Below are 25,277 nucleotides of genomic sequence, written 5' to 3' on the forward strand. Positions count from 1 at the left end.
AGCCATTAGAAGAGCTACACCAAAAATGTAAACTTTGTGGTGGTTATAGCATTCATTGTTAGATTTTATAAATCCCTGCACTACACTGGGTCCAACTAGGTAATGTTAGAATATGTTACTCTGAAAGCAAATTAAATTGGTGGACTGATGCATCAACAATGCACTGAGGAAAACTGATTGTGGTTTGTGCTAAGCTGTAGTGCACAGGACACTGTATTAAGAAAGGTGTGTATAAACCTTCAGATTTGAGCAGTTGTAATATACTGCTGCTGATCTTGGAGAGTTTAAAGAATTACATCATAGCACATCATGAAATGGCAGCACCAACAGTCAGTGTCCCTCGTGCTGAGCTGCTGCCTCAAAGCTTCACTGGCAACGAAATGCAGACTTAGCCCTTATGACAGTTTTCCAGGGATGTGGTTTCCCCCCCATTTCATAAATATCCACAGTGCTACCATAAAGCAGAACTGTAAATGTAAAGCTTATTTGTCTTTTTAAGCGCACATGTAAATTATCTGTCCTGCCTTCCATTCCTGGTCACTGGATTAACTCCAGAAACAACTCTTGGTTTGTTCCAGGTTTTTGCAAAGTTGTTCAATAAAAAGTGATAGTAAAAGTAAAAGACCTGGGCTAGGTCATGGGAACAAAAGTATTGGATGTTTTGTTTTTTATAGGGGATCTTCCTCCTGTTCCTAAAGAACACTGATTTATTGCTAACACTATTAATGAATACATTAATTATTATTATTACATTTATTTGGTGACACTGAGTGGCTTGAGTTGGAAGGAGGCTGGCTGTCTGTCGATATCTCATATTATCAGTTCAAGGGAAAAGATTCAAGGGGTGGCTGTAGCTCAGGTGGCTGTAGCTCAGGTGGCAGAGCAGGTCACTAATCAGCCACTAATCAGAAGGTCGGTGGTTCGATCCCAGGCTGCCTCCTGGCTGCATGCTAAATATCCTTGGGCAAGATACTAACCCCATGTTTGCCTACTGGTGGTGGTCAGAGCGCCTGTGCCCGGCAGCCTCGCCTCTGTCAGTGCGCCCCAGGGCAGCTGTGGCTACAATGTAGCTTGCTGTCGCGTGTGTGTGAATGAGTGAATGACTGAATGTAGTGTAAAGCGCTTTGGGGTCCTATGGACTAGAAAAGCGCTATACAAATGCAGGCCATTTACCATTTGATCACTCCTCGTGTACTTGCCCTCTGCTGGCTAAAATGGTTTAACCTCCTAAGACCCGAACTCTTTCATGGCATTCATTTTTAATTTCTCTTTGCTATTTGGGCTGATTGGAACCTGACGAATGTAAAAACAAAGAATTACCTGATTTTTTTTTTCTTTTACCTGATTTTTGTTTCTGAGAAAAATGAGATCCACATATGAGGACGTTTGTTTTAAATTTCAATAGTGGCAGTATAATGTCCTCGTAAGTGGATATCAGGCCCCTGTAGAGAAGAATTTTGTATTTTGGTCTAGACAACCCAAAATATGATGTCCACATATGTGGAGTCCAGGTCCTAGGAGGTTAAGAGGACCTCTCACTCCAAAGTCAACACTGACTCAGAAAGACACTCATATCATCGCGACAGTGAAGCAATTGGAGATGGCAGCTATTGTTTAAGAAAGAAATCAGCATCAGCTGTAATTCTAGCTTCAGCTTGATACAATGCACATGTTTGGAGTCGCTGCCTGTTGGAGGTCAATGAAACATGAAGTGCAGGTTAGAATGGCTGTCCTGCAACAGTTTGATTTACATCACATCACATATAAACATCTACTTCAAGAAGAACTCCAGAGCTTGACTACTTTTGTCCATGTAAATGAAGCTCCAGGAAGCCTTCTGGGTTTCTAAAATCTGATAAGCGTTCTAAAGTGATGCCACTTGAGATGAGATCAGTTGTGCTGAAGACTTTAAGTTTCCTCATGGACTCCATTTTAAACACAACAAGAGAATAGCGCAATAAAAATCTGCTGTAATGCAGTTGAAGGGCATCCAGAATCTTTTAAATCAGACATTATAAATTATAGAGTGACACTGACGCCCTTTCCCTTAACCCAGAGTGAGATTTCCTGTATTCGCTATCAGATTATAGGTCACCAGATTTCTCCAAGGAAACCAGCATAAACACAGTCAGACACTTCCATACTGAAGCAAATTGTGATTGCCATTTTTGGTGGGACTGCCAGTTTTCTGACTGACTGCCCAACTTCTCCTGGTAGTTCGTGCACTGACCTCTCTCGCTCCTGCTCCAGCAGGTTGGTGAACTCGTCACTCTTCTTTATGAACTCCCCGTGGTTCCTCTTCTCATCTTCCAGCTTGTACAAGGTCTGCTTGTGTGATTGTTCCACCATCAGCAGCTGCTCTAGCATCCGCCGGTGCGTCTCCCTCTGCTTCTCCACTAGCTTATCCAGCTGTGATGGGAGCAAATAAAAAACATCTGTCATGTCTGGACTGTACTGCATTGCTTGGACAGTGGATTAGTAGATTAGAGATTTTGAGTGACTGTTTGTTACCTCTGCCATGGGTTTTTCATAGATGTCTTCCTGGAAGATGTCACACTTGCCCTGGATGGCGTCTCTCTGCAGAGCTTGCAGGACCTTCTGTGGTGTGACAAAACCATATTTGGCCTCCAGCAGGGCCAAGTCAATCTTCTCTGCCTTCAGCACTGTGATCACCTCATCTCTGGCCTGCAGTGAGGGAAGAAAAGGAATGTGGCTGGTTTGAACTTTGTATTGCAGGATTAATATGCAGTGGAATAAACTGTTTTCCTGCTAATGTGCAGCAGCAAGATAGCAAGAGTCTACGTTCTGCAGTTACCATGGATTGTATGGAAACATTGTGGAGCACTGTTGAAGTAAATTGACAAATATATTAGGATTTTTTTATTTTTGTGCATAGATCCACCTTCTGTCATTTATTTGTGTCTACATCACAGGGACAGTAGTCTAAAGAGAAAAGCCCAGACCTCCCTATCCCTGCCCACCTCCTCTAAATTGGCAGATAAATCACAGAAATATTGAGCATTTTTCACTCATTACAGTTTTTCTCAGTTGCTTTGGTGCATTTCTCACAACAGAATTGATCTCTGCACCACTACTAAGGCTCTTCTCAAAACAATTAGTGCAAACTGCAAAACATGGTGGATAACTTGCAAAAGTGAGTCACTTCATCAAAAAGAAAAGTCAGTTGTTCAAAATAAGTAGTCAATGCTTCAAAAGCAAGTCCCTTAATCAAAACAGATAATACATTCATCAAAAGCAAGTACTTATATCAATCAAAGTGTCAGGGCTGTCACAATTACAAGTCATTACACCAGCACCTTTGGTCACAAAATCAAATGGTTTGAACATGTTCTCATTGTGACGGATTTCTTTGTAGGTGCTTCCCAATGACATGTCAAGTCTGGACAGCATGCATGGCATGTTGAAAACCATAAATTGTAAAGGAAAATCAAGACACTCCATATGCACTCTTGATAATATTTAATTGAAACTGTTCACAGCATTGTGCAAACTGGGGAAATACAGTAAATCAAACATTTTACAGCAAACATAAACTCACTTAGACAGTAAACCTCACTCCAGTGGTTATGAAACAAAAAAACAAAACTGAAAAACAGACACTGCTGCATATCAATCATTGATATCTAGACGCTCCCGTCTGTCTGCCCACATATTTGCATCAACATCACAGCGAATGTCAGCTCTATCGATGCATCGGGGAAAGTATCTTCTGGAGTGTCAACTCCACTCTCTGCAGGACTCTGCTGTGATGTCATCACAAGCTGCATCCATAGCTGCTAGCAGGGTCATTTGGGTATGTGGATGCCTGTCATATACCTTCCACCTCCAGGAAGAGAAAAACTCCTCAATTGGATTTAGGAATGGAGTGTAAGGAGGAAGAAACTCCATAAGTATCCTGTCGTGTGCTGCAAACCACTGCCCGACTACAGCAGAGTGATGGAAGCTAACATTATCCCAAACCACTACATACATTGTCCGATTGTCACCAGGATCATCCCTTTCATTTTGTGGGATTAGGTCCCTATAAAGAGCGTCCAGAAAAGCCAACCGGTGTTGTGTATTGTATGCACCAATACGAGGAATATGGGTGTGAACGCCATTTTCTGAGATTGCTGCACACATTGTAATATTTCCTCCTCGTTGGCCTGGGACATCAATGGTGGCTATTTCTCCAATGTGATTTCGTTCACGCCTTTTGCAAGATTGAATCCCGCTTCGTCAAGATATACAAACGTGTGCAGGGGTTTCATGGAAACTCCTTAAAAATAGGGTTTTCAAAATGGGTGTACAAAGTGTTTGACAAGATGTTCAACAATTTTGAGTGCACTGACACAAGCAATGAAATGAAGACTATTAGTTGTAAGGACAATGACTATTCAGCCGGTACAAGTATAAATAATTGTGACATTCATGATAAAAGAAAGGAGATAGTGATGAATAGCAAGTCAAAAGTGACCATTCTTTAGATATTTGTACTTACTCAACTGCTTCATGTCCAAAGGCATTTGCCTTTGGACGCAATGAACATGAAACCGCCACAAGGTTGTGCCAAAACGACTACATGTTGTGGAGGTTGAACTAACTGTTGTGCAAAGTTTAATTCTGTTGTGAGAAATGCACCAAAGCAACTGAGAAAAACTGTAACATGAGCCAAACTGATTAAATCTAACAAGAAATGAAACGGACCAAGGCTAAACACCACCATTTACAGGATTACTGTTTCCTGTATAGATTCACATGCCAGAAACCCACAAAAGGTTTTTCTCTGCGGTGAAAAACACTGAGTAAGTTTCAGAAGCTATGCAAGCTATAGAAGGCCAGTGAGGGACCCAGAGTGAAAGCTGAGTGACTGTCGAGCCCAAACAGCCAGACTCTTAACTTCAACAGGTAACAAGCAGGTGAGCAGTCAGGCTGCAGCTGCCCTTTCTACTTGTTCACATTTCTAAAGCCGAATCACTGTGGAGATTGCTTTTTTGTGCTGGTTTTCATCTTTGCTTTGTGCAGCCAGCTTTGTATTCTACTAAGAGAAAGATCTTAGAGACGCGTGTGTGTCTGCATTAGGGATTTGTGTTGGTGTGTGGGGTTGTAGCCTCAGATTTATTACTTTTTACCAGGAGTAATTAAGTTAGGTACTGTATTACTTTCAAGAAAAGTGTTCAGTGTTATATTTGTAAAAAATACTTTTTTGAGTAATGACTCCAACACTGATCACAACAAAGAGGAGAAATGCCTCAACAGACTGGAAAACATTTGACCCACAGCATGCAATTCACTGTCATGAGTGTCATTTCTTTATTGTTGCTTAGCAATGGTGGTGACTCTCAAAATGGAGCCAATGAGAATCGATAAGGGAATCGATAAGGAATGAAATGAATAACTGATAGTGATAATGGAATCAATAGAAATTCTTATCAGTTTCCATTCCTACTGCCAGGCGATTCTCGGCTCTAGTGTAGGAAACAGGAAGTAGCCTCAGCTGTCAGCTGTCTGTTAACACAGACCAACTTGAGAGCGCACTAAGCCAGGGGCTGGTGCTATGTCTGCAGGCCTACCTGCTGCTTTAATGGTTATATGTTGTCTGGGCTAAATCCACATTCCCCTAGTCATCTCTACTGTTTGGGTTACCTGTAGCTCTCCTTCAAGCAAACTCAGAAGAAAGACAAGGTCATCACGGGAAAGGTCCCTGCCCTTCTCCCTTCGACCACCCTTGGCAGCGCCGCTGGCACTGCTGCTGCACCCACTTCCTCCTGCGCTAGTGCTCTTCTTGGGAGTCTTGTTGTTCCTCTGAATGGTGCCGGTGTCGTCTGGTGGCTCGCGGTGTCGACCGCGACGCTCTGCCCTTCCAGAGGGCTCATCTCGCTCTGTAGATCTCTTGCGAGTGTCTGCCTGCTGCGTCAGCTTGGCCTTGGTTACGTCCTCCAGACTGTTGCTGCGGGATCGCATGTTCGTCTACCTGTTCAGTGAGGAACACGCTTGTTACTGTCTGTATGCAAATAAATGTACATTTATATATTTGTCTTTTCTGTCATTCGTTTTTGCATAAAGTCAAGAGGAATGGAAAAGAAACTGAACATATAAAGTGTCTGAAAACTGATTTCATTCATAACCTTCAATTAAAGGACAATGTCACAATGTCATCATTTACATTGATTTTATGGGCAAATATTTTAGGCCAAGAGTGTCAAACATAAGGCTCAGGGGACAAAATCGGCAAAGACTCCAACTCCAAAAAACTCAGATGGGCAGTTTTGAAACAAGTGAAGAATTACATAGTTTTGACCTTTAACTGTATTTTCATTAGTTTTACAGCTTTTCCCCCATGGCCATTCATTCATATTACAACAGACAGTAATAGATAAGCAATTAAACAACAAAAACCTTTCTGTTTTTTTTACTACAACAATCCACATCATCATTATTATTATTATTATTATTATTATTATTATTATTATTATTATTTTAAAAGAGAACATCTGTGATGCCTCAAAGACCTCAAAGGCATTTACACTATTCTGTATCTCTTTTCAACTACAGTTTTCACCGCTTGTCAAATGAAGATTCTGAGAGTAAAAGGTCAACACTACTCGGACTGTATTCATTGACAAAGGTTAGCTAGGTGTTTAATCAGAGTTGCTACACTCTGCAACAGAACACTACAACATCTTCTGTGAATTACCACAAAAAGTTTAATGGCATGTCATGGCAACAAGCTACCAGAACTTCTTCTGTAATTTTACACATTTATTACGTATAATTTTTTGCGTGTCATGGCGACAGCTTTCTTTCATTTACTACAGTAGCTTTGTTGCAGGAAATCTGAGATGTACATTAGGACTTGCACTTCTTTCTCTAATACAAACACATCTCAGGGATTAAGGGTGTAGTTAAACTTCTTTATACGAATAGAAAGGGGAGTCTCACTGGTCCGGCCCACTTAAGATCAAAGTGGGCTGTACAGTGAGTTTAACATCTCTGATTTAGGCCTTAGTGGGTAAAGGTGCCATTTAAGAGCCCTCTTCAAATGCTTGACAGGTGCACTTGCAGGACTGGTTCTGCAAGCATATTTAAAGAGGGCAGAGGAACAATGAAAATAGTCCACCAGATATACTCTTTCAATGACAGGAAAAGTATTTAAGAGGGGACCTTTCTCATCAGTGTCTTGTCTTTATCCTGAAGCATGTTTTTATCAACATGCTGGACTCCACATGGGGATCTCATCACACACCATCAAAAACAGCAGATGTAACCTGTCATCGTCCAGAAGTAGGTCATAAACTAGACCTGCATCCAGTTCCATATTTGCAATGCGTACAGCGCGGCGGCATGTCGTCATTCCCTGCTGTGTTATTACTAGTCACTCAGCGGAATTGATTCATCATCACCACGTCGTACCACCGACCACAAAGCCCGATTAGTCCACCAATTTTCTGACAGCACCAGAACCGTTTTTGGACTCTGGACCTTTAGTCCTGTCGCAGCGAATTACCCAGAACTGCTGACAGTCATTAGCAGCTGGTGAATTTTCCCAGAAAGGGCTTTATTTATTTATTTTTAACATAGAAAAAGCAGCCAAAATCAGTCAGACCCCTGAGTTCTGTAGTTTTAATGTGTACCTACTCTGTTAGTTTTATATATGATGATAGGTGGGCCCAGAGTGTGGTTAGAAAAAGGGTTAACATTAGGGTAGATGATGTTGTGTGCTATGAATAAAAAGCATCGTGGCTACCTACCAAGGTCTGTTTGGCATATACAGTGTGCCTTTGTGGCATCTGGTTTAGGAATGGGCTATTCAGGGGCTCATTGACTATGACAAATCAAACTACAGTATGATAAATAGATGAATGCAAGCTACAAGCTTGTGGGCAAAGAAACCCCTTTGAAAGCTCTTTTGCAAAGTAATTTATTACTTTTTCAGCATTATGCTCGGCTAAAGTAAATATATTCAAAAGACAAACCAGAACTGAAACATGCTGAGACTCATTTGTGTTTGATGTCAGAGAGAATAAGCTGCCCAAAGGCATTAGATCATAATTCATCCGGCTCCACTCACATCAAAATGAGTCCAACTAACTGAGCTCAAAGTGGCAGTTCTGGCTAACAGACATATTTCACAACAGTATACTTGGTTACATTTATTTTGTCATTTGTAACTGAGCAACATAACATAATGCAATACTGTACTCCTGGTAAATAGATATGAAAGGGACAGTGACAGAAATACTGGGATTAGAGTATGTTGATTTTCTTTGAAAGGGAACCAACTAAAGCAGCTCGAAATGACAGCAAGGACAAGGAAAAGGGAGGTAAGATGCTACTAATAAACAGTTAATAACAGAACAAGTCATATATATATAGAACAAGTTATACATATACAAATACATATATATATATAGATAGATCAGAATCAGAATCAGAATGGGTTTATTGCCAGATGTTGAGGTTTACAACATTAGGAAATTGCTGCGGTGCTTCAGTGCAGACAATAAGAATTAAAGTGCTATGTAGAAAGAAAGATATGTGCATGAGATATACATGAGATATATACATGAGAGTAAGAATTATGAGTGCTACGTAGAAAGATATATACATGAGTGCAGGTGGTGATCAGTGCCAGACATGAAATGATGCAGTGACACAGCGTAGGGTCATGTGTTAGTGGCGGGGACAGTCATGTGGTTATTGTTCATGTGTCCAACAGCAGAGGGGAAGAAACTGTTCTTGTGGCGAGAGGTTCTGGTGCGAATGGACCGGAGCCTCCTGCCTGAGGGGAGCAGGTCAAACAGACTGTGTCCAGGGTGAGAAGGGTCAGCTGAGATCCGAGCTGCACGCCGCAGAGTCCTGGAGGTGTACAGGTCCTGCAGAGATGGGAGTCTGCAGCCAATCACCTTCTCAGCAGAGCGCACAACACGCTGCAGTCTCTGTTTGTCCCTGATAGTGGCTCCAGCGTACCACACGGTGATGGAGGAGGTGAGGATGGACTCGATGATTGCAGTGTAGAATTGCATCATCGTCCGTGTTGGCAGGTTGAATTTCTTCAGCTGCCTCAGGAAGTACATCCTCTGCTGGGCTTTCTTGATGACGGAGGTGATGGTGGGCTCCCACTTCAGGTCCTGGGTGATGGTGGTACCCAGGAAGCGGAATGAGTCCACAGAGGTGATGGGGGTGTCAGTCAGGATGATGGGGGGGAGTGGGGCTGTGTGCTTCCTGAAGTCCACAATAATCTCCACTGTCTTCTGGGCATCCAGCACCAGATAGATAGATAGATAGATAGCTAGATAGATAGATAGATAGATAGATAGATAGATAGATAGATAGATATATGTGTATATATATATACATATATATATATATATATATATATATATATATATATATATATATATACATATGTCTCATGTATGTGCAAACATACATGATTCTTTTTATGTTTGACTGATTCGTAGGTCAGATTTGCATGGCTTAACACACAAAAAGATTATCTGAAAATGGTCAGGTACAAAGACTGGACTGAAAATGAGTGAAAAAGCAGCCAATGTCCAAAGAAAAATGTTAAAATTGGAAGCAATGAAGGTTAGGTCAAACCTTTTGTACAGTACTATATGTAATGAAATACTAAAAGTCCATGTTTCATCTACATTGTGCTGTACTTAAGGCACGAGTAAAGAATGACAACATATCTGAAGGAGACTGTCATGGCCACCACTGAATGCCAAAAGTCAAGGTGTAGTAAATCATTCCAGCGCCCGCTGTTCTATCATATCCTCTTAGTGTTTAGATTTCAGACACACAGTTTGCAGTAAAAACATGTTGTAGGTTTTTGCTTCTTTATACGATTTAAAACTGTCTTTAAACTGCAGATTAAAATGAGTGGAGTCAGCCAACATCTGAGTTTACCACAATCGTATCTTAAATGTTTTTTTTAAACATCAAGGCAAAATGTTTGTGTAGGTGTGTGCCCCATTTTTTTAAAGCTCCAGTCAGAACAGCTGAGTCACTGACCATATCCCACTGCAGGCTTAAGAAAATAGGGTTTTTAAGAGGATTCCCACATTTTTAAGTGGCTTCAAAATAAAGATAAAAAAGCCTTTTAATACAGTCAGGTACAAGGACTGGACTAAAAATGAGTAGCCTGGAGAACTGTTGCTCAAGACCACTTTAGAAGTTACAAGAAAGTCTGACAGCTCAGAAGCAAAGTATGAAGAAATGAGGGGTGGATCAGAACTTTTAATTACAGTACAACAGTCAATCATTTACGTTAAATTTTATCTCAAGTTGCCTGACCAGGAAAGCCACTTCATTCACTTCACCTATAATAAAACTCCAGTTTCCTCTTCCATTTGTGTTAAATACAATTCTACTGGAAGCATTTTACATACAGTGAACATCTACTCAGAAAACAGAAGACCAACTTTAGGGCTGTGCATTCGTATTAAAAATTACAGATCACATTAGCTTTTAAAAAAACAACAACAACAACAACACATACCATGAAAGTTACAAAAGTTATTATTTTAGCCTATGTCATTCCAGCGTTGTACTCCTCCATCATCACAACAGGATGTCTGGCCCAACAGCCATATGTTTGAGTGTGGCTCAGCTACACCTGCACAGCATATTTGGTGATACCCCAGCTACACCTAGGCTTGTGATCTGTCCCCATGTGCACTCTGTTTGAACTGTATCTGCTTACTATTTAACACAAAGTTCAAGTCATATTTTTAATCCTAATACAGCCCAATTGGAACAAGGAAAGAAACAGTGTGTTTGACTCGACTCCTGCAGTTCGTGTCCAGCCTCTGTGTGAGGCCCTCTGACAGTTTATGAGTAAGAAAGATGGCTGGCTGATTGCATTGTGCACACTCTAGGCAAGGCGCCACATGATTCAGAGCTGAGGTAATTCCCTGCAGTCTAAGACAGACTCCACATCGGCTTACTCAGAGATCTGGGCTACAGGCGATAGACAGAGCTCTTCGAAATGTGTGAGCAAGTGTGTCTGTGAAGAATTAAGTAATGTGCTTGCAATATGTAAAGCAAACATGCGGTTCAGTCTGTGTCATCAGAACAGTAAGTGTCCTAATGAAACACAGCTATTAGTCACTACAGCACAACTGCAGCCTGTTCAAGTTCACAAATGCAAGATACATATTTGGGGCTGGAGAGCGCAGATTTGATCGGGGATTGCGCAACAAATCCAAGGGTCACAGACATGTAAAGCCCTGCTGGGATTCTTACATGTGCAAGTATCACGTATCTGCAAAATTTCCAAGATGGATCAGAAATACATCACATAGTTCATAAAAAAAATGAAAATGTTCACTGAGGGAACAGGAAAATAGCACAGGATCAGATCGGATCTGATGTTTCTCCAAATCAGTCCCCTGCAGTCCTGGTGGGAGTCAAATAAATTAGTTTTGAGATCAGCATTGTATCTCGGGTGAGTGATGTCCCTGATTTTTCTGATCTGTATTATTGGTTACAGGAAGCCAAGATGAAAGCAAAGAAATCTTTGGAAACATTCAAATGGGTGTGCGAAAGCAAGCCGGCCAGCTGTGCTGATGTATTTTTAAACAGATGGGAAACTAATTTGTTTGACTGTAGTTACAAAGCACAAAACACCTTTCTTTTTTCTTTCTAAATGTAAGGGGGTAAAAAAAACAAACAAAACGATTTGATGGAGCAGACTTCGGCTGATCGATGCGATAACACTGGAGTTAATCGCCGTTAACTGTTAAAATCCCATCATCTGCTCTGCAGCATCAGCAGCACCATCCAAATCTAAATAAACACAGGATGTAAATAGACATTGGAAGGCAGCAGTGCCAAGAGAAAGCAAAGCTTACAAACAAAGCAAGATAAAACTAACAACAAAAAAAAAGATGCTGTTTGGAAATTTCTTTCAGGCCTTCCATCACCCGAGGAGTCGGAAAAACAATAGCTCTTAAAAGCTGGTGTGAGGCCATATTTTCTCCATGACACTGTTGTTGTCAGCAGAGAAGGTGTGAAGACCAAGTTCCGGTAACTGGCCACCATGTGTGGACAGAAACCTCGGATAACACTGTCAGGACCATTTTAGTGATTGAGTTTCTATATGGGAGGCGTAGGAGGGTTAACCTGGGTTTGAATCCACCCATTCTCTGTGGAGTCTGCCTTTGTTACCCCTGTGATGGACTGGTGACCCGTCCAGGGTGTTCCCTGCTTCTTACCCTATGGTAGCTGGGATAATCTCCAGCACCCTGTGACCCTTGATTGGATAAGTGGAAGAGGATGAATGGATGGATGGGAGTTTCTGTTATCCTCTGTGTATGGCCAAAGTCTAACTGGGGAAAACGTTGACTGTGTTCGAAGCAGAAAACCAGTTCAGACCTGTCAATATTTCAGATGAAGTCATCGTATTATCCAACTGTCAACCTGCTGAAGCTATCGTGTTTCTACCTGTGATTCTCATATAATAACAACAGATCACCATTTCCATCTGCCGAAGTGCTTATTGACACAAGCAGCATGAATGAATGGGCGTGCGACATGTGTGAAACTGCCCAGGGATGACTTAACCGCGCTTTGTCCTCTCACTAATCCCATCCAACCAGAGTAAGGCGTGCTTGTCAGCGCGCTTTGAATAAACTCTGCTCATTTTTCATTTTGCAAGCAAAGATCAGTGCCAGGAGTTGATGTTATGATTAACAGGTGCTCAGATCTTATGCAACAGAGTTGGCCGCTCAGTATGCTTTTTGGCAATAAAGACAAACACACTAAAAGAGAATCACTCAAGCACAAACACAATTGGACACAGAGGGAAAATTAATAGGTGTGTGTGTGTGTGTGTGTGTGTGTGTGTGTGTGTGTGTGTGTGTGTGTTTGTGTGTGTTTGGTTTAAACATCTCAACAGCTTCTCATTTTTAGGTGTGTATACACTTACATGTGGGTGTGTACCCACACACAGAGCCCATGCTGGCACAGCTTCCTGATATAATTCGGCTAAGTGGTGTTTTGAGCTAAACAGTGAGTAAGCTAAAACAACAACAATCTTAGTTTTCCAGCTTGTAGACATAGACTGTATATAAAAGATGGGTGTGAACCATTGACTGTAGAAAACATGGACGACGCGACACCGCCTCCTACCATTGTGCAAAAATGAAGCCAAAATACCCCGCTTGTGGAGGCTGCCATCTTGCAAATTTGGAGCCAAAGTCTGCGCAGTAGTGACTTGAGGTGGAGCGACTGTGTAACGCTCCCGCCCACACACCCGCTGGACGTGACCGCAAACACGCCCCCCTACACTTTTTACGTAGCCCGGCTGCTCGAGTTTTTTTGCCGGTTTACCGCGACTGACGACTCGTTTAATTAAGGTAAATACAACCATGTCACTGTTATAAAAAAGACACACAGTTTATCATCTTATAGTTCTAAAATCACTCTGTTGTTAATTCGTTAGTTAGATTAGCCGCTAGCATACGCACTGTGTTGGAGGCTTGTTGCTAGCTAGTTAGCGATGCTACACACCTGTTACTCTTAATAGTCTTCAACACTTGTGTTTTTTTTATCCATTTTTAGACAGCGATGAGATCAGCTGCACACTCTACAGAGGCCCAGAGTTACTGTTAATATCAAAAATATAATGCTGTCCTTTGAGATTTTAACATAAGACTGAGTGTAATGGATCTAAACCTGTTTAAATCTTCAGAGCCCCTGGTAACATGGAGACTTTAAAAACATCAGCAGAACGTTTCAGTAGTGTAGTCTAATGTGTTCTTTTCATTTAATAATAGAGTCCATATTATATCAACAGATACATTTACCCTGGAGAGAAACTAGTGAGGGAGACCATCAGGACCAAGCTGGGTTTCCTGGGTCCAGAGGTTTGGAGAAACTTCTTCCCTTTCTTTCATCACAGCTGTCCTGTGCCATAAGTTCTGTTGACCCGCTGTAAGAGGCAAACACCAGGAAGACTGAAGCTCATGACATTGATCAAGCAGGACTCATGATCTTCGCCAGCAGCTCCCTCACAGGGAAATCTTCAGAGCTCCTCTGTAGGCCCGCCCCAGGAGATGGATAAACCCAGCATTTCATGAACACTGTGATGAGACCTTTGGTTTGTGTAATGTTATAAATACTTGGATACTCCCCAGAGGCTCCGGACTTTTACATAAAGATATTATATTCAGTCCTGTAGAAAGTTATATATTTAAAAATATGTGATCCTCTCTGGTTACTCTGGTATGAATAACTCTGCATCACTTTATGGTAAATAACACGTTATGTGTAAAAAAAACTGTGAAAAAATTCCAGATAACAAGTTTGTAGTTCACCATACAAGTGACGACCTTTGACCCTCATCAGGTTTTATTTAATTGTGTTAGAGAAAATCTCATATGCTCTTCATGCAGCTGAGTACATCAAGTGTTTAAAACAGAAGCTGTGCAGGTCTGAGATACAAACTGAGGTCCTGTTAATGCTGATATATAGTGACACAGTTACATGAGTGATTAATCCTTTTGTTTTTTTGTCTTTAACTTTATCAATAAAACAGCTGCAGCTTTCACTACAGCACGTGTGGTACTTTAACCTTTGTACTGTTTTCATCAGTTCATTTTACAGTTAACATGTGAACATGTTGGATGATCTGTCTGCTGTCACTCAATGGAGCTGAGGTCTGAATCTGAGGGCAGCTCCTGTAATCACAAAGACAACAGAACCATCAAACTCAGATATAAATTTTATCCCTCAATATTGAAATAAAGCTGATTCTTCTGTCCTCACACACTCAGGATCTGAAGTTCTTCTCTTACATTTTTTTCAGTATTACAGTACACTACAGTACTTTAAACCATAGTTCCGGATTAATGAGGAGTTACTGAAGTACAAGCTTTCAAAAAAATTGTTACTGCCTTTACAGATGTGGCAAGAGACTGAAAACATGCTGTTGTTTGCACATATTTAATAATCAGCTCTGCACAGGAGCTGAAGCAGGGTGCGGCCTGTTGCTTTTACAGTATAATACTTGTAATAAAAGTACAGTAACAGTAATTAGTGACTGAGCAGCCCGGGCGTTTCTCTTGATTTCTTTAGTAAATTCATTCCCCTGCACAGCTAAACGAACCCTGACAGCCGAGTGCTCATTTTAGCTAGCTAGGTCTCAGGAGCTAGCTAAGGACGGTAGTTACGGATTAGCTTACAAACATGTTTAACTTACCGAAAAAGTGCAGCGGGGCCTCGGGTCCTTCTGTCGGGTAGTCCAGTTTACTGAAGAACACCTCAGGCTGTCAGGTTAAAACACTCGGTCGAGTTTCCATAGCGTAAACGCTGGGCGTCCTCTCAGAGCCTACGCTCTATCTGCTGTTCCCGAACAGAGATACGCAAGTTTCTCCGTGACTGCAGCTGTCAGTCAAAGCTGTTATGATGACGTTTCACCCCAATTTAACATCACCGCGGTAGGAATTGGAATCAAACTTATGGGAAAGGAGACCCCTTGAACATCAATCAGCGTGATGAGAACTATTGAAAACAAAAGAAAGAATCTTTGGAAAAAAATTATCTAAGGAGAATTAATTTATTTTAGTCAGACCCCAGTCCCATCCGCTAACATGGAGGAGGCAGGGTTTATGACACCACCTGTTGGTTGGTGAAGGTGCCGTCTTGGTATTTTGAAGTTAAATGTGACGATCGACGACTAACCGTGAAGCTCAGGGGAGCTGCAGGCTCAATCACCACACAGCCCCGCCCTAAATCACGAGCTGCTTTGTCATCTTTGGGAGCAGACTTCACTAAATGAACATGGCACAGAGTTAATGTAGAGGTGAAGTGGGTGCATCCAACTATATACCACTAAGGAAGTCTTTACTGAGGTCATTAGTAGGGATGGGTACCGATGTCGTTCTGACATAAATGGTAGTAACCAGACCAAAAGGCAGCGCACATTTCGGTGCTTTATTTTGGAGCTTTTTTTTTCCTGGGATGTCACACACTTTGGATTCTAGCCAATCATTTTACCTTTCCAAGGATAGTATGCGGGCTCAGGTACGTACGTTCTTTTAGAGCAGAGCTACAGATTAAAAATGCCCAAGGCGAAGTGGTCAAAGGTCTGGCTGTATTTCACAGCAAAAGATGCAAACTCAGCAGCCTGCAACAAGTGCTTTAAGGTGATACTGTGCAAAGGAGGTAACACCTCGAATCTGAGGAAATACCTGGCAACGCATAGCGTTTTTTTAAAAGCCAAGAAATGCACCGTATTTGATAGCTTGCTGCGAGACCTCACACCGAGCATATCTACTGCGGGTGTGGTGCCTGTTATCGGACCCGGAGTTAGCAACATCCCCCAAGAACCCAAAGAGGAAAGTCCTGGCCCCTAGCCCTGCTAGTGTAGCAGAAATGATGATGATGGCAGTGTTCCAGATCTACTGGCGTTTAGATCAACTGGCGTTGGTCGAACAGATGTGTGGCAGTCTTGTGTTTCAGTAGCTCCTACCGACAAACCAGCAAAAAAACGCCAAATGTGTCACCTGTGACACTTGTGAGGTTGTCTCAAACACACTCCGTCAGTCTTGATGCTGTTGAACAACAAAATGTTTAAAAATGTGGCGAGTTTACCTGGTGATATCCTCATGCGCGACCAAATAAACCATTGAAATGAATGAAATGATATCATGTATTTATTATCAGCCTACATTTGTACAAAATGCCAAATGACATACACATAGTCATAAGAAATCACCATCCTGATATCAATACTTTTGCCCATAAGAAAAATGTCGTGAACAAATATATGACACACTAATATTTCACCAGTGTTGTAACATCACATGTCGTTAGCATTGTCTGCCTGTGTCTTCCCTCTGCAAACGAACATGTTAGAGTTGGTTGTGATATACAGTCTGCATAAGTGTGGTCAATCTAATAAACATTTGTAAGGAGACGGCAGTTACTGTGAATGTACAGCAGGTGATTAGTAATAAACAGTCAGACAATGACTCTGACAATCTCATTCAATCTTGCAGATTGAATGCACCTTCTGTGGAAAGTGGTACCACACGGTGTGTGTGGACTTCCCCTGTGCAGAAGGCGACTACAAATGTTGTGGGTGCTAAATAAACAGAAAAAATTGATCCCTGTTGTCTTTGCTTACTGATTGTTTTCAGTGTTGACAATCCACATTGCTGGCATTGCATCTTTCAACATGTTTGTGGGTAGATTTGGATGTACCAGGGGTTAGTGCCATAGCTGGACTGGCCATTGGGCATACCGGGCATTTGCCCGGTGGGCTGCTGGCGATTTTTTGTTTTTATGGGCCGATCAATTTTTTTTTTTTTGGAAGGGTATAAATAATGAAAGGTGTTGGATTGGCCAATTGGTCATGATCGACTCTGGGCTGGACCAATTACAACCGAGGAGGTCGGATGCACCCTCCCCCTTGTTTAGCAATCTTATAGGCGAACTAAAGAAAATGGAGAACAAAAAAAGGAAAGGAGGTGCAGAAAAAATTAGGGCCAAAAAGAAACAAGCCCTTCAGGCAGATGCTGCCAAATGTGTAAAAATAACTGAATTGTTTGGCGGTAGCTATGGCATAGCTTCCACAGATTTAGCAACATCAGCAAGTGGTGGAGGCCAGCAGGTGGATAAGGGAAAGGGGAGGCAAGAGGAGGAAAGACCCGAGGCGGCCGCCGGTCATAGTGGCAGAGGAACTGAACTTCAGGTAAGAAGTTATGACCTGCTGTCTATCTGTGTCAGATATAAACCAAGTTTAGTTGTAGTTTGTTTAAGTTGTGCTGACTTTTTACAGTCGCTTAGAATAACTGGTACTGCGTACTAGCTAGCATGGCGGAGTTTATATACTGCTGGGCGGGTGCTATGAAGTTACTGATAGTAAATTTTATTTTATGCTTAAGGTTAGTTTCTCAAACTCCTCAAAATCTTAACAAATTGTGCCAATCCTTACATGTTGCACCAGGCTGATTTATCATCTAAAGTGGAGAAGTCTGTGACAGAGGAGACAGAAGAGCAGCAGAGAGAGATGGAGCAAGAGAGAGAAATAAAAGAGCAGGAGAGAGAGATGGAGATGGAGAGATGGCTTTATGTCATCCATGAGGGATGCATTTGACATATGTTTCACATATTATAGCCCAACAAGTTACTTATAGCAATTTAAATTTTTTGGGAAGTCTGACCACAACGCCATCTTTCTCATTCCCCAGTATAAACAAAACATACGGAGGGAAGACGTGACCACGAGGGAGGTAAAACGGTGGACTGCCCAATCAGAAGCTACGCTACAGAACGCACTGGGACATGTTCAGAGCATGCGCAGTCGACATCAACGAGTTTACGGAAGTAGCAGTATGCTTCGTCAATATGCTAGCGGAGGAGATTATCCCCACTGCGAGAGTCACCACATTCCCAAACCAGAAACCGTGGATGGACAGATCGATCCGCACTGCAGTAAACGCCAGGACCGCCTCCTACAATGCGGGTCTCGCCACTGGCGATATGAGCGCCTACAAAGCGGCCTCATACGGCGTGCGGCGCGCAGTGAGAGATGCCAAACGCCGGTACCGGGAACGTGTGGAGTCCCACTTCCACCAGGGCGACACACGGAGTATGTGGCACGGACTACGCACCATTACGGACTACAAAGCCAGGGACACTGCGCCGATCAACGCCGACTCTGCATTCACCAACGAGCTGAATCAGTTCTACGCCCTTTTCGAGGTTAGCCAGACAGCTAATGCTATCTACCGCCTGACTACTGTAAAATTATGATATTATTTTATGCCATGTTATACCCCTAATTAAAGATTAAAATAACAATCTCATAAGATGAAGATCAGGGACCAACCCAGAAGTCACTGACACTTCACTAACTGTAAACTATTGGTTTAGGAATAAGTGATGGCACTGAACTTTCTATTTCACAAAAGTCAATTTATTTAGGATATCTGAGGAAGTACTGATTTTATTTGGAGACACAAAGGAACATTTGGCACTTCCCTCATCTCACATCTGTTTCATTGTTGTACCCAATCATTCTACAACTGAAATGCCTTGGACTGCTAACCATTTCAGGCAAGTGGAGTGAACCATATTTTGCTAGACTCTCATCAGATGGGGGCTTCCTTTTATTGATCTTTGGAGAGAAGTCTTCATTACTGGTATTATTCAGGTCTTGTTCACATGTTTGTCCCAGGTTTCTCAGCCAAGAGGAGCTTAAACCCCAGATACTGTGAGTTCTTTTCACACGTTGAGATCACTGATAACTCTCAGCAACGACGTGATCTCGTAGAAACAATTAGGTGTTATGGATTCAACTATAATTGCGACACTTATTTTTTTTTACTTTACTGGAAAACATTTCTGCATTTTACCCATATTTTATTTTTAACTCAAAATCAAAATTCCAGATTCTATTACATGTTGGTTTTGCACCAGATAGGACGACAGATTTCAGGTGGCCCTGTGTCTTTCTCTATTACATCTGCCACTGCATCTCGATAATCTTTGTGTGGCTTTTAGTGGGTCCTGACCCTCTCATATTTTGAAAAATCTATGTTTGAATCTCCCTTAATAATTGTGTTAAGAATTCTCTCCGCCTTTGTCAAAAGTTGGGTATTAGGAAAAAGTGAAATAAATATAAATATAAAGTCCCAATGTGTAGAGCACACATTAATAAATTAGTCATGTTCCCTGTGAAAGTAAATGAGCCTAATTCTTAAAGACCCCTGAAATTATTTACCAGATGTTTATTTTTTGAATAAAATAAAAATCTGAGTTTAACAAAACATTTTAATTGTAAATATCAAGCTTACCTTTCTTTCTTCCATAAAATGTGCTTGTGGGCACGCCAGCCATTTTGAAAAGGTGGGAAAAACAATTGGCAAGGCCACACCCCCACATATGGGATATAATTTTAAAGGTTCTGTTGTCCTCTCTAAGAAACATCAGGACTTAGAGGAGTGGCAAGTAGAGTATGAGAGCTACAAGCAAAAAACTAAATGTGTACTACAGTGCGCAAAAATGAATTACTGGGTCATCAGGGGGTCTTGAGGGACATTTATAAAACAAAAAATCCCACAAACCTTAAAAGTGCACTTGAAAAGCTCACACAAGAAGGTTAACCTAGCTTACCTAGAAGACCTCATCAGGGGGAGCACGCTCCCCCTCGTTGAAGAGCTCACCCACTTAACTCGCATCCCAAGAAAATAGCTAACCCCAGATAAGGCAGCGTGATGTATCCCGAGATAACAGGACTGGGACATCTAAATAAAGGTGTGAAACAATCGCCTTCAAAAGGTTATCAATTGACTTCAACCAAAATTAGGTACACTCGGTGCGGCAAGAGTTAATAGTTATTAGTCTCAACACCCAAGGATAATTAGAAGAGCATGACTGATATGATGGAACTGAGATTTTGTTACACTTAACTTTTGCAAAACATAAATAGAACTAAATTGAAACTAAGGATTTTCAGAAAATAAAAACTAGACTAAACTAGCAAAGAATTGGTAAAAACTAATTACAACTGGCAAAAAATTGAAAATCTGGAGTCGAAACTAAATAAAAGATAAAACCTAATGAAAATGGCGAAACGTTTAAAACTCTGGTGCAGAGATTGGCAAATCTGACCAGGAATGTTATAAAATGGATTGTCAGAACAGTCAGCGTTAAAGCCACTTTTGACAGTCCATACTAGGATGGCATTGGACATCTTGGGGGTGGAAAGGGGGTTGGTGTGACCAAGGTGTGTTTTGGCTTGTCGTATGTATATTTGAGATCATATGGCTCTGGATGGACCAGTTACCAGGGCATGGAAGGAGGACAGACTCATTAAAGGAGGAGAAGGCATTTCCTGGGATTGGAGATCCTCTGGGTGAGTGGTTGATTAAAAGCATGCATAAAATAGAAGTTATCTGTTGTTATTGATTGGTAATAGATTGATAATTGGCCTCATTTACAGCTGTATTGACTTGTTGTGGACGTAGTCGACTTCAGGTTTAAACACTTTAATTAACAGGTTGAAAATAGTGACATTAAAGGAAGAGTATGCAGCACCACCCTGTCAGACGCCAGTGATGGTGGAGCTCACTGATGAATCAGGTGAGCTGGATTCATGGCTGATTCAAAACTAAGATCCCCCTGCTGTGGTCAGTAAGGGGAGAAAAGGGGGAAATAAAATCAAGAATTAAAGAGGCATTTATAAACGTTTAGGTGTCAAGTGAAACGGGACAAAAGGGGGTGTTATACTGTTATTTTCAATGTCAGCATTATTATTGTATGAGAATCATGCAACAAGCATTGCATCGATGATCATTTATTGAAGCTTTTGACCTTATACTAACATCTGTGTTCCTGTGATTGTTATAACTTCTGATGAATCTTCCATTTACAGGTGTTAGGATAATGATATAATTTTTCATTGCAGGTGTAACCATGATAATTTTTATACATATTGCAACTTGTTGCTCATTGTAGAGTTGTGCTCAAGTTAATAAGGGTTAAAAGCTACAGTCAGCGCGAATGTCTGACTGATCTATTGAGGGGAAAGGCTTCGAGCATAGAAGGCCGCACGCGCTTACAAAACACTGATATCATGTTATTTTTTGTGATCTTTTCTTAAATTATGTCTTTAAGGTTAGTTTAAATAGTGGCAGTTAATTAAACGAGATTCATTAAAATATTAAATACCTGAGTCAGAACGTTACACGCGGATCACCTTAAGAGTCTGGGAAACTTTGTAGCTGCCTAACTTTTTTGAATGTTCTAGCTCCGTTGATTTGACACATTGGAATGTGTCAAAAAAGGGGGGAAGGTTGAGCTTTAACATCAAACAAGGATTATTTGAACATTTTATAACTTCATTTGTGTCTTTAATAATTTAGGAATGGTAAAGCTTAAGCTAATAGCGGTCCGAGAAGACGGACCTTTTAGAGAATCAGTGAAAAAGCATAAACTATCACTTTCATGTTTAATCATTACTCATTGAAATGAACTGAATAGCGTTTAGAAGATTTGTTAATTTTTTGTCTTTTGTTAAAAAGAGGGGTTTCAATAATTTTCAGACACACCTTGCAAATGTGCTTATAACGAGTTGGCACTCGGCCTTTTGAAGGTCAGAAGCTTCGTTCGGCGTGACTGTCCGGACTGATAAAGTGTAAGAAATGCCTTGAGTGCGGAGGGCTAAATGCAAACACTGCTTACACACACATAAGATATGATTAGAATAAGTCCCTGGGACATTCTGAATGTTTTAGACCAATTCTGAATCACTAGAAGGTCAGTAGATAAGAACATTAGATTATTAGGGTTAGGAAGAGAGGTGTTTTGGTTTTCTGTCTCTTACAGAGAAAGGAACAGACACCAGACGAGGTCACAGAGATGCGAGGATCCTCCGTAGCAGAGTCAGACACAGTGACTGCCGAGACATCAACTGGGTCCAAGGGTCATGGCGTTTGGGCTCCAGCTAGTCACCACAAAAGGATGGATCCCATAAACACAGCAATAACCATGAAGGGGTTGGCGGAAATCCGGGAACACCAGACCAACGAAGTTCGAGAGGCTTTTGGGCAAAAAGGGGACACCTTCCTGTTCCTTTTTCTGGAGGATACACAGATCGTTGTTTGAAATCGGAGCAGAATAATCCCCTGATCTGTGTTACGACTGAAGGGTTGTCTAACCCCTAAGGTTGAAGAATTAAGAGCAGAGGATCACCCAACTGGACGACACTGGTAGCTGCAGCAATAAAATAAAGGTTAAGAGCTCTTCGGACAGAGGTTCTAGTCTACGTCTGAATGGTATAAGGGAACACCAAATAAAGCTGTGGGAGAACAGGGGAGTGTCATCTGGACCTGCTATCCTTGTAGTAATAGTTTGTCTTGCACCTGACTTGCGCAAACACAGAGGTCATCTTACATATGGTTTGCCCCTCAGGGGGACAAAGGACCTCAGGAGTGAGAAGAGATGAACCCGGCCACACTGGGCTACAGGGTGTTTGTGAGGTCATTATTCTAATGACCTCATCAGGGGGAATTGTAAAATTATGATATTATTTTATGCCATGTTATACCCCTAATTAAAGATTGTGAATTATTATGTAGTTTTAGTTTGCATTATTCTCCTGAATTAGAAGAAGCTGATAACTATTGCATTAGTTAAACTGATTTGCATTACATTAAATTGCTGACTTGTTGTGAATGAATGATATTGTTTTATGATGCATTATATTGCTGAGTTATAAGAAATACTGTTCGCAGAAGGTTATTGTCTAATTTGTCTGAGTAGAAGAGAACAGAGTGTGCTGGAGTTTTCTGCCCCATTTCAGCAGGAGCAGATAAACAGGGAGCCAAGGTCGTAGCTTAGGCGCTGTGTGAGAGAGAGCATGTGAATGTTTAGGCTTTTTATGATAAGGTGGAGGCACCAGAGGTTATAAAAGTTTGAGCAATGCTCCACCATTTTGAGATTTTGAGGCTGTCTGCATCAGTGTCCATCTCCCACGTGTATAATCATTAAATCATCGTTTGACTCAACCCGGCCGGACCAGTGTTGTTATTGTGGTTTTTTCTCTTGTCTCCATCCCCAATATTTTGAACCTTAACACTACCGAGGACAGTGACGTCATCAGCGAGAGACCGGTGACCAACATCGCGGAGCATGATGTCCGAGCGGCATTGAGGAGAGTGAACACAAGGAAAGCGGTGGGGCCAGACGGCATCACTGGCCGTCTGCTGCGCTGCTGTGCTGACCAGCTAGCAGGTGTGTTCACTTACATCTTCAACGAGTCCCTGGCGAAGTCTGTGGTCCCCACATGCTTCAAAAGATCCACCATCATCCCTGTGCCCAAGAACAGCAAACCCTCATCCCTGAACGATTACCGGTCAGTTGCACTGACCTCGGTAGTAATGAAGGTGTTTGAGAGGCTGCTGAAGAACATCATCTCCTCCTCCATCCCAGACACTACAGATCTGCTGCAGTTCGCCTACAGATCCGACAGATCCACAGAGGATGCCATCGCCCACGTCCTACACACCACTCTCAGCCACGTGGACAACAAACAGGGTAACTATGTGCGAATGCTGTTTGTTGATTACAGTTCAGCGTTTAACACAATAGTGCCCTGCAGACTGTTCACAAAGCTCAGGGATCTGGGACTTAACAGCCGTCTGTGTGCATGGGTGTTGGACTTCCTCACTGGCAGAACAGCATCACTATCAACACAGGAGCACCACTGCTCTACTCCCTCTACACTTCAGACTGTGTGGCCACCCATGGCTCCAACACCATTGTGAAGTTTGCTGACGACACAGTGGTGTTGGGTGCCATCTCCAACAACGATGAGGCGGCCTACATGGATGAAGTGAAGAATCTGGCATCATGGTGCCAGGACAACCACCTCCAGCTGAACGTCGGCAAGACCAAGGAGCTGGTGGTGGATTTCGGAAGGGGTCAGCACAGAGACTACAAGCCCATTATCATCAATGGAGCTCCAGTGGAGAGGGTGCAGTCCTTCAAGTATCTTGGAGGTCTACATCTCCTCAGACCTGACATGGGCTGCCCACATTCAGGTCCAGACCAAAAAGGCTAGGCAGCGCCTGTATCACCTACGACAACTGAGGAAGTTCAGGGTCTCTCCAAAGATCCTCAGGATTTTCTATACAGGCGCTGTGGAGAGCATCCTCACACAGAACATGACATCGTGGTTTGGGAACAGCTGTGTGAAGGACCAAAAAGCTCTCCAGAGAGTGATCCGTACAGCAGAACGCTGCTGCAGGATTGCTCTCCCCCCGCTTCAGGACACCTACACCAGGAGATGCCGGATTAGCGCAGATACTGAAGGACCCGTCCCATCCTGGCAACAAACTGTTCCAACTTCTGCAATCTGGTAGAAGGTTCCGCATCATCCGGGCAAGGACAGAGAGACTCAAGAGGAGCTTCTATCCCCAAGCCATCCGGACCCTAAACACACACACCCGCCCTCTCACATCATCTATAATTGACTGAGACAGGACTCTCTTCCAGACACTCTAAACCAAGGCACAATGGGCATTCCAAATTCCTTTAATTTTGAATAAGTTTACATTGTCTATCCTGTAAAATAGTCAGATGTCTATTCATATTAATGTACAGAATTCACCTGCTTGCTGCTACTACTGCACATTCACCCAATGTATGTATGTATATATATATATATATATATATATATATATGTTCTTCCTCTACCCCCCCCCCCCCCCCCCCCCATTTTTTCACATGTCAAGGAGCGTGTCAGGCTACATTTC

At 42.0% G+C, this 25,277-nt stretch overlaps 1 protein-coding gene across 1 annotated transcript in view; it reads right to left on the bottom strand.

Annotated features, from left to right (window-relative positions):
• Positions 1 to 2,091: 2,091 nt before the first annotated feature.
• Positions 2,092 to 25,277, bottom strand: part of LOC309701259 (filamin A-interacting protein 1-like) — a gene marked incomplete at its 3' end in the record, with an annotated part of 52,892 nt that continues 29,706 nt past the window's right edge. The window contains exons 2-4 of the mRNA XM_082525353.1: positions 5,647 to 5,974; positions 2,512 to 2,685; positions 2,092 to 2,409 (exon numbers count right to left, since the gene is read on the bottom strand). Of these exons, the coding sequence (XP_082381479.1) occupies positions 2,092 to 2,409; positions 2,512 to 2,685; positions 5,647 to 5,964 (810 nt within the window). The 5' untranslated portion in view covers positions 5,965 to 5,974. The remainder of the gene's footprint in view (positions 2,410 to 2,511; positions 2,686 to 5,646; positions 5,975 to 25,277) is intronic.

Source organism: Aulonocara stuartgranti (assembly GCF_965226115.1).
Source record: "Aulonocara stuartgranti genome assembly, chromosome: 23".
In the NCBI taxonomy this organism is placed as follows: domain Eukaryota; kingdom Metazoa; phylum Chordata; class Actinopteri; order Cichliformes; family Cichlidae; genus Aulonocara; species Aulonocara stuartgranti.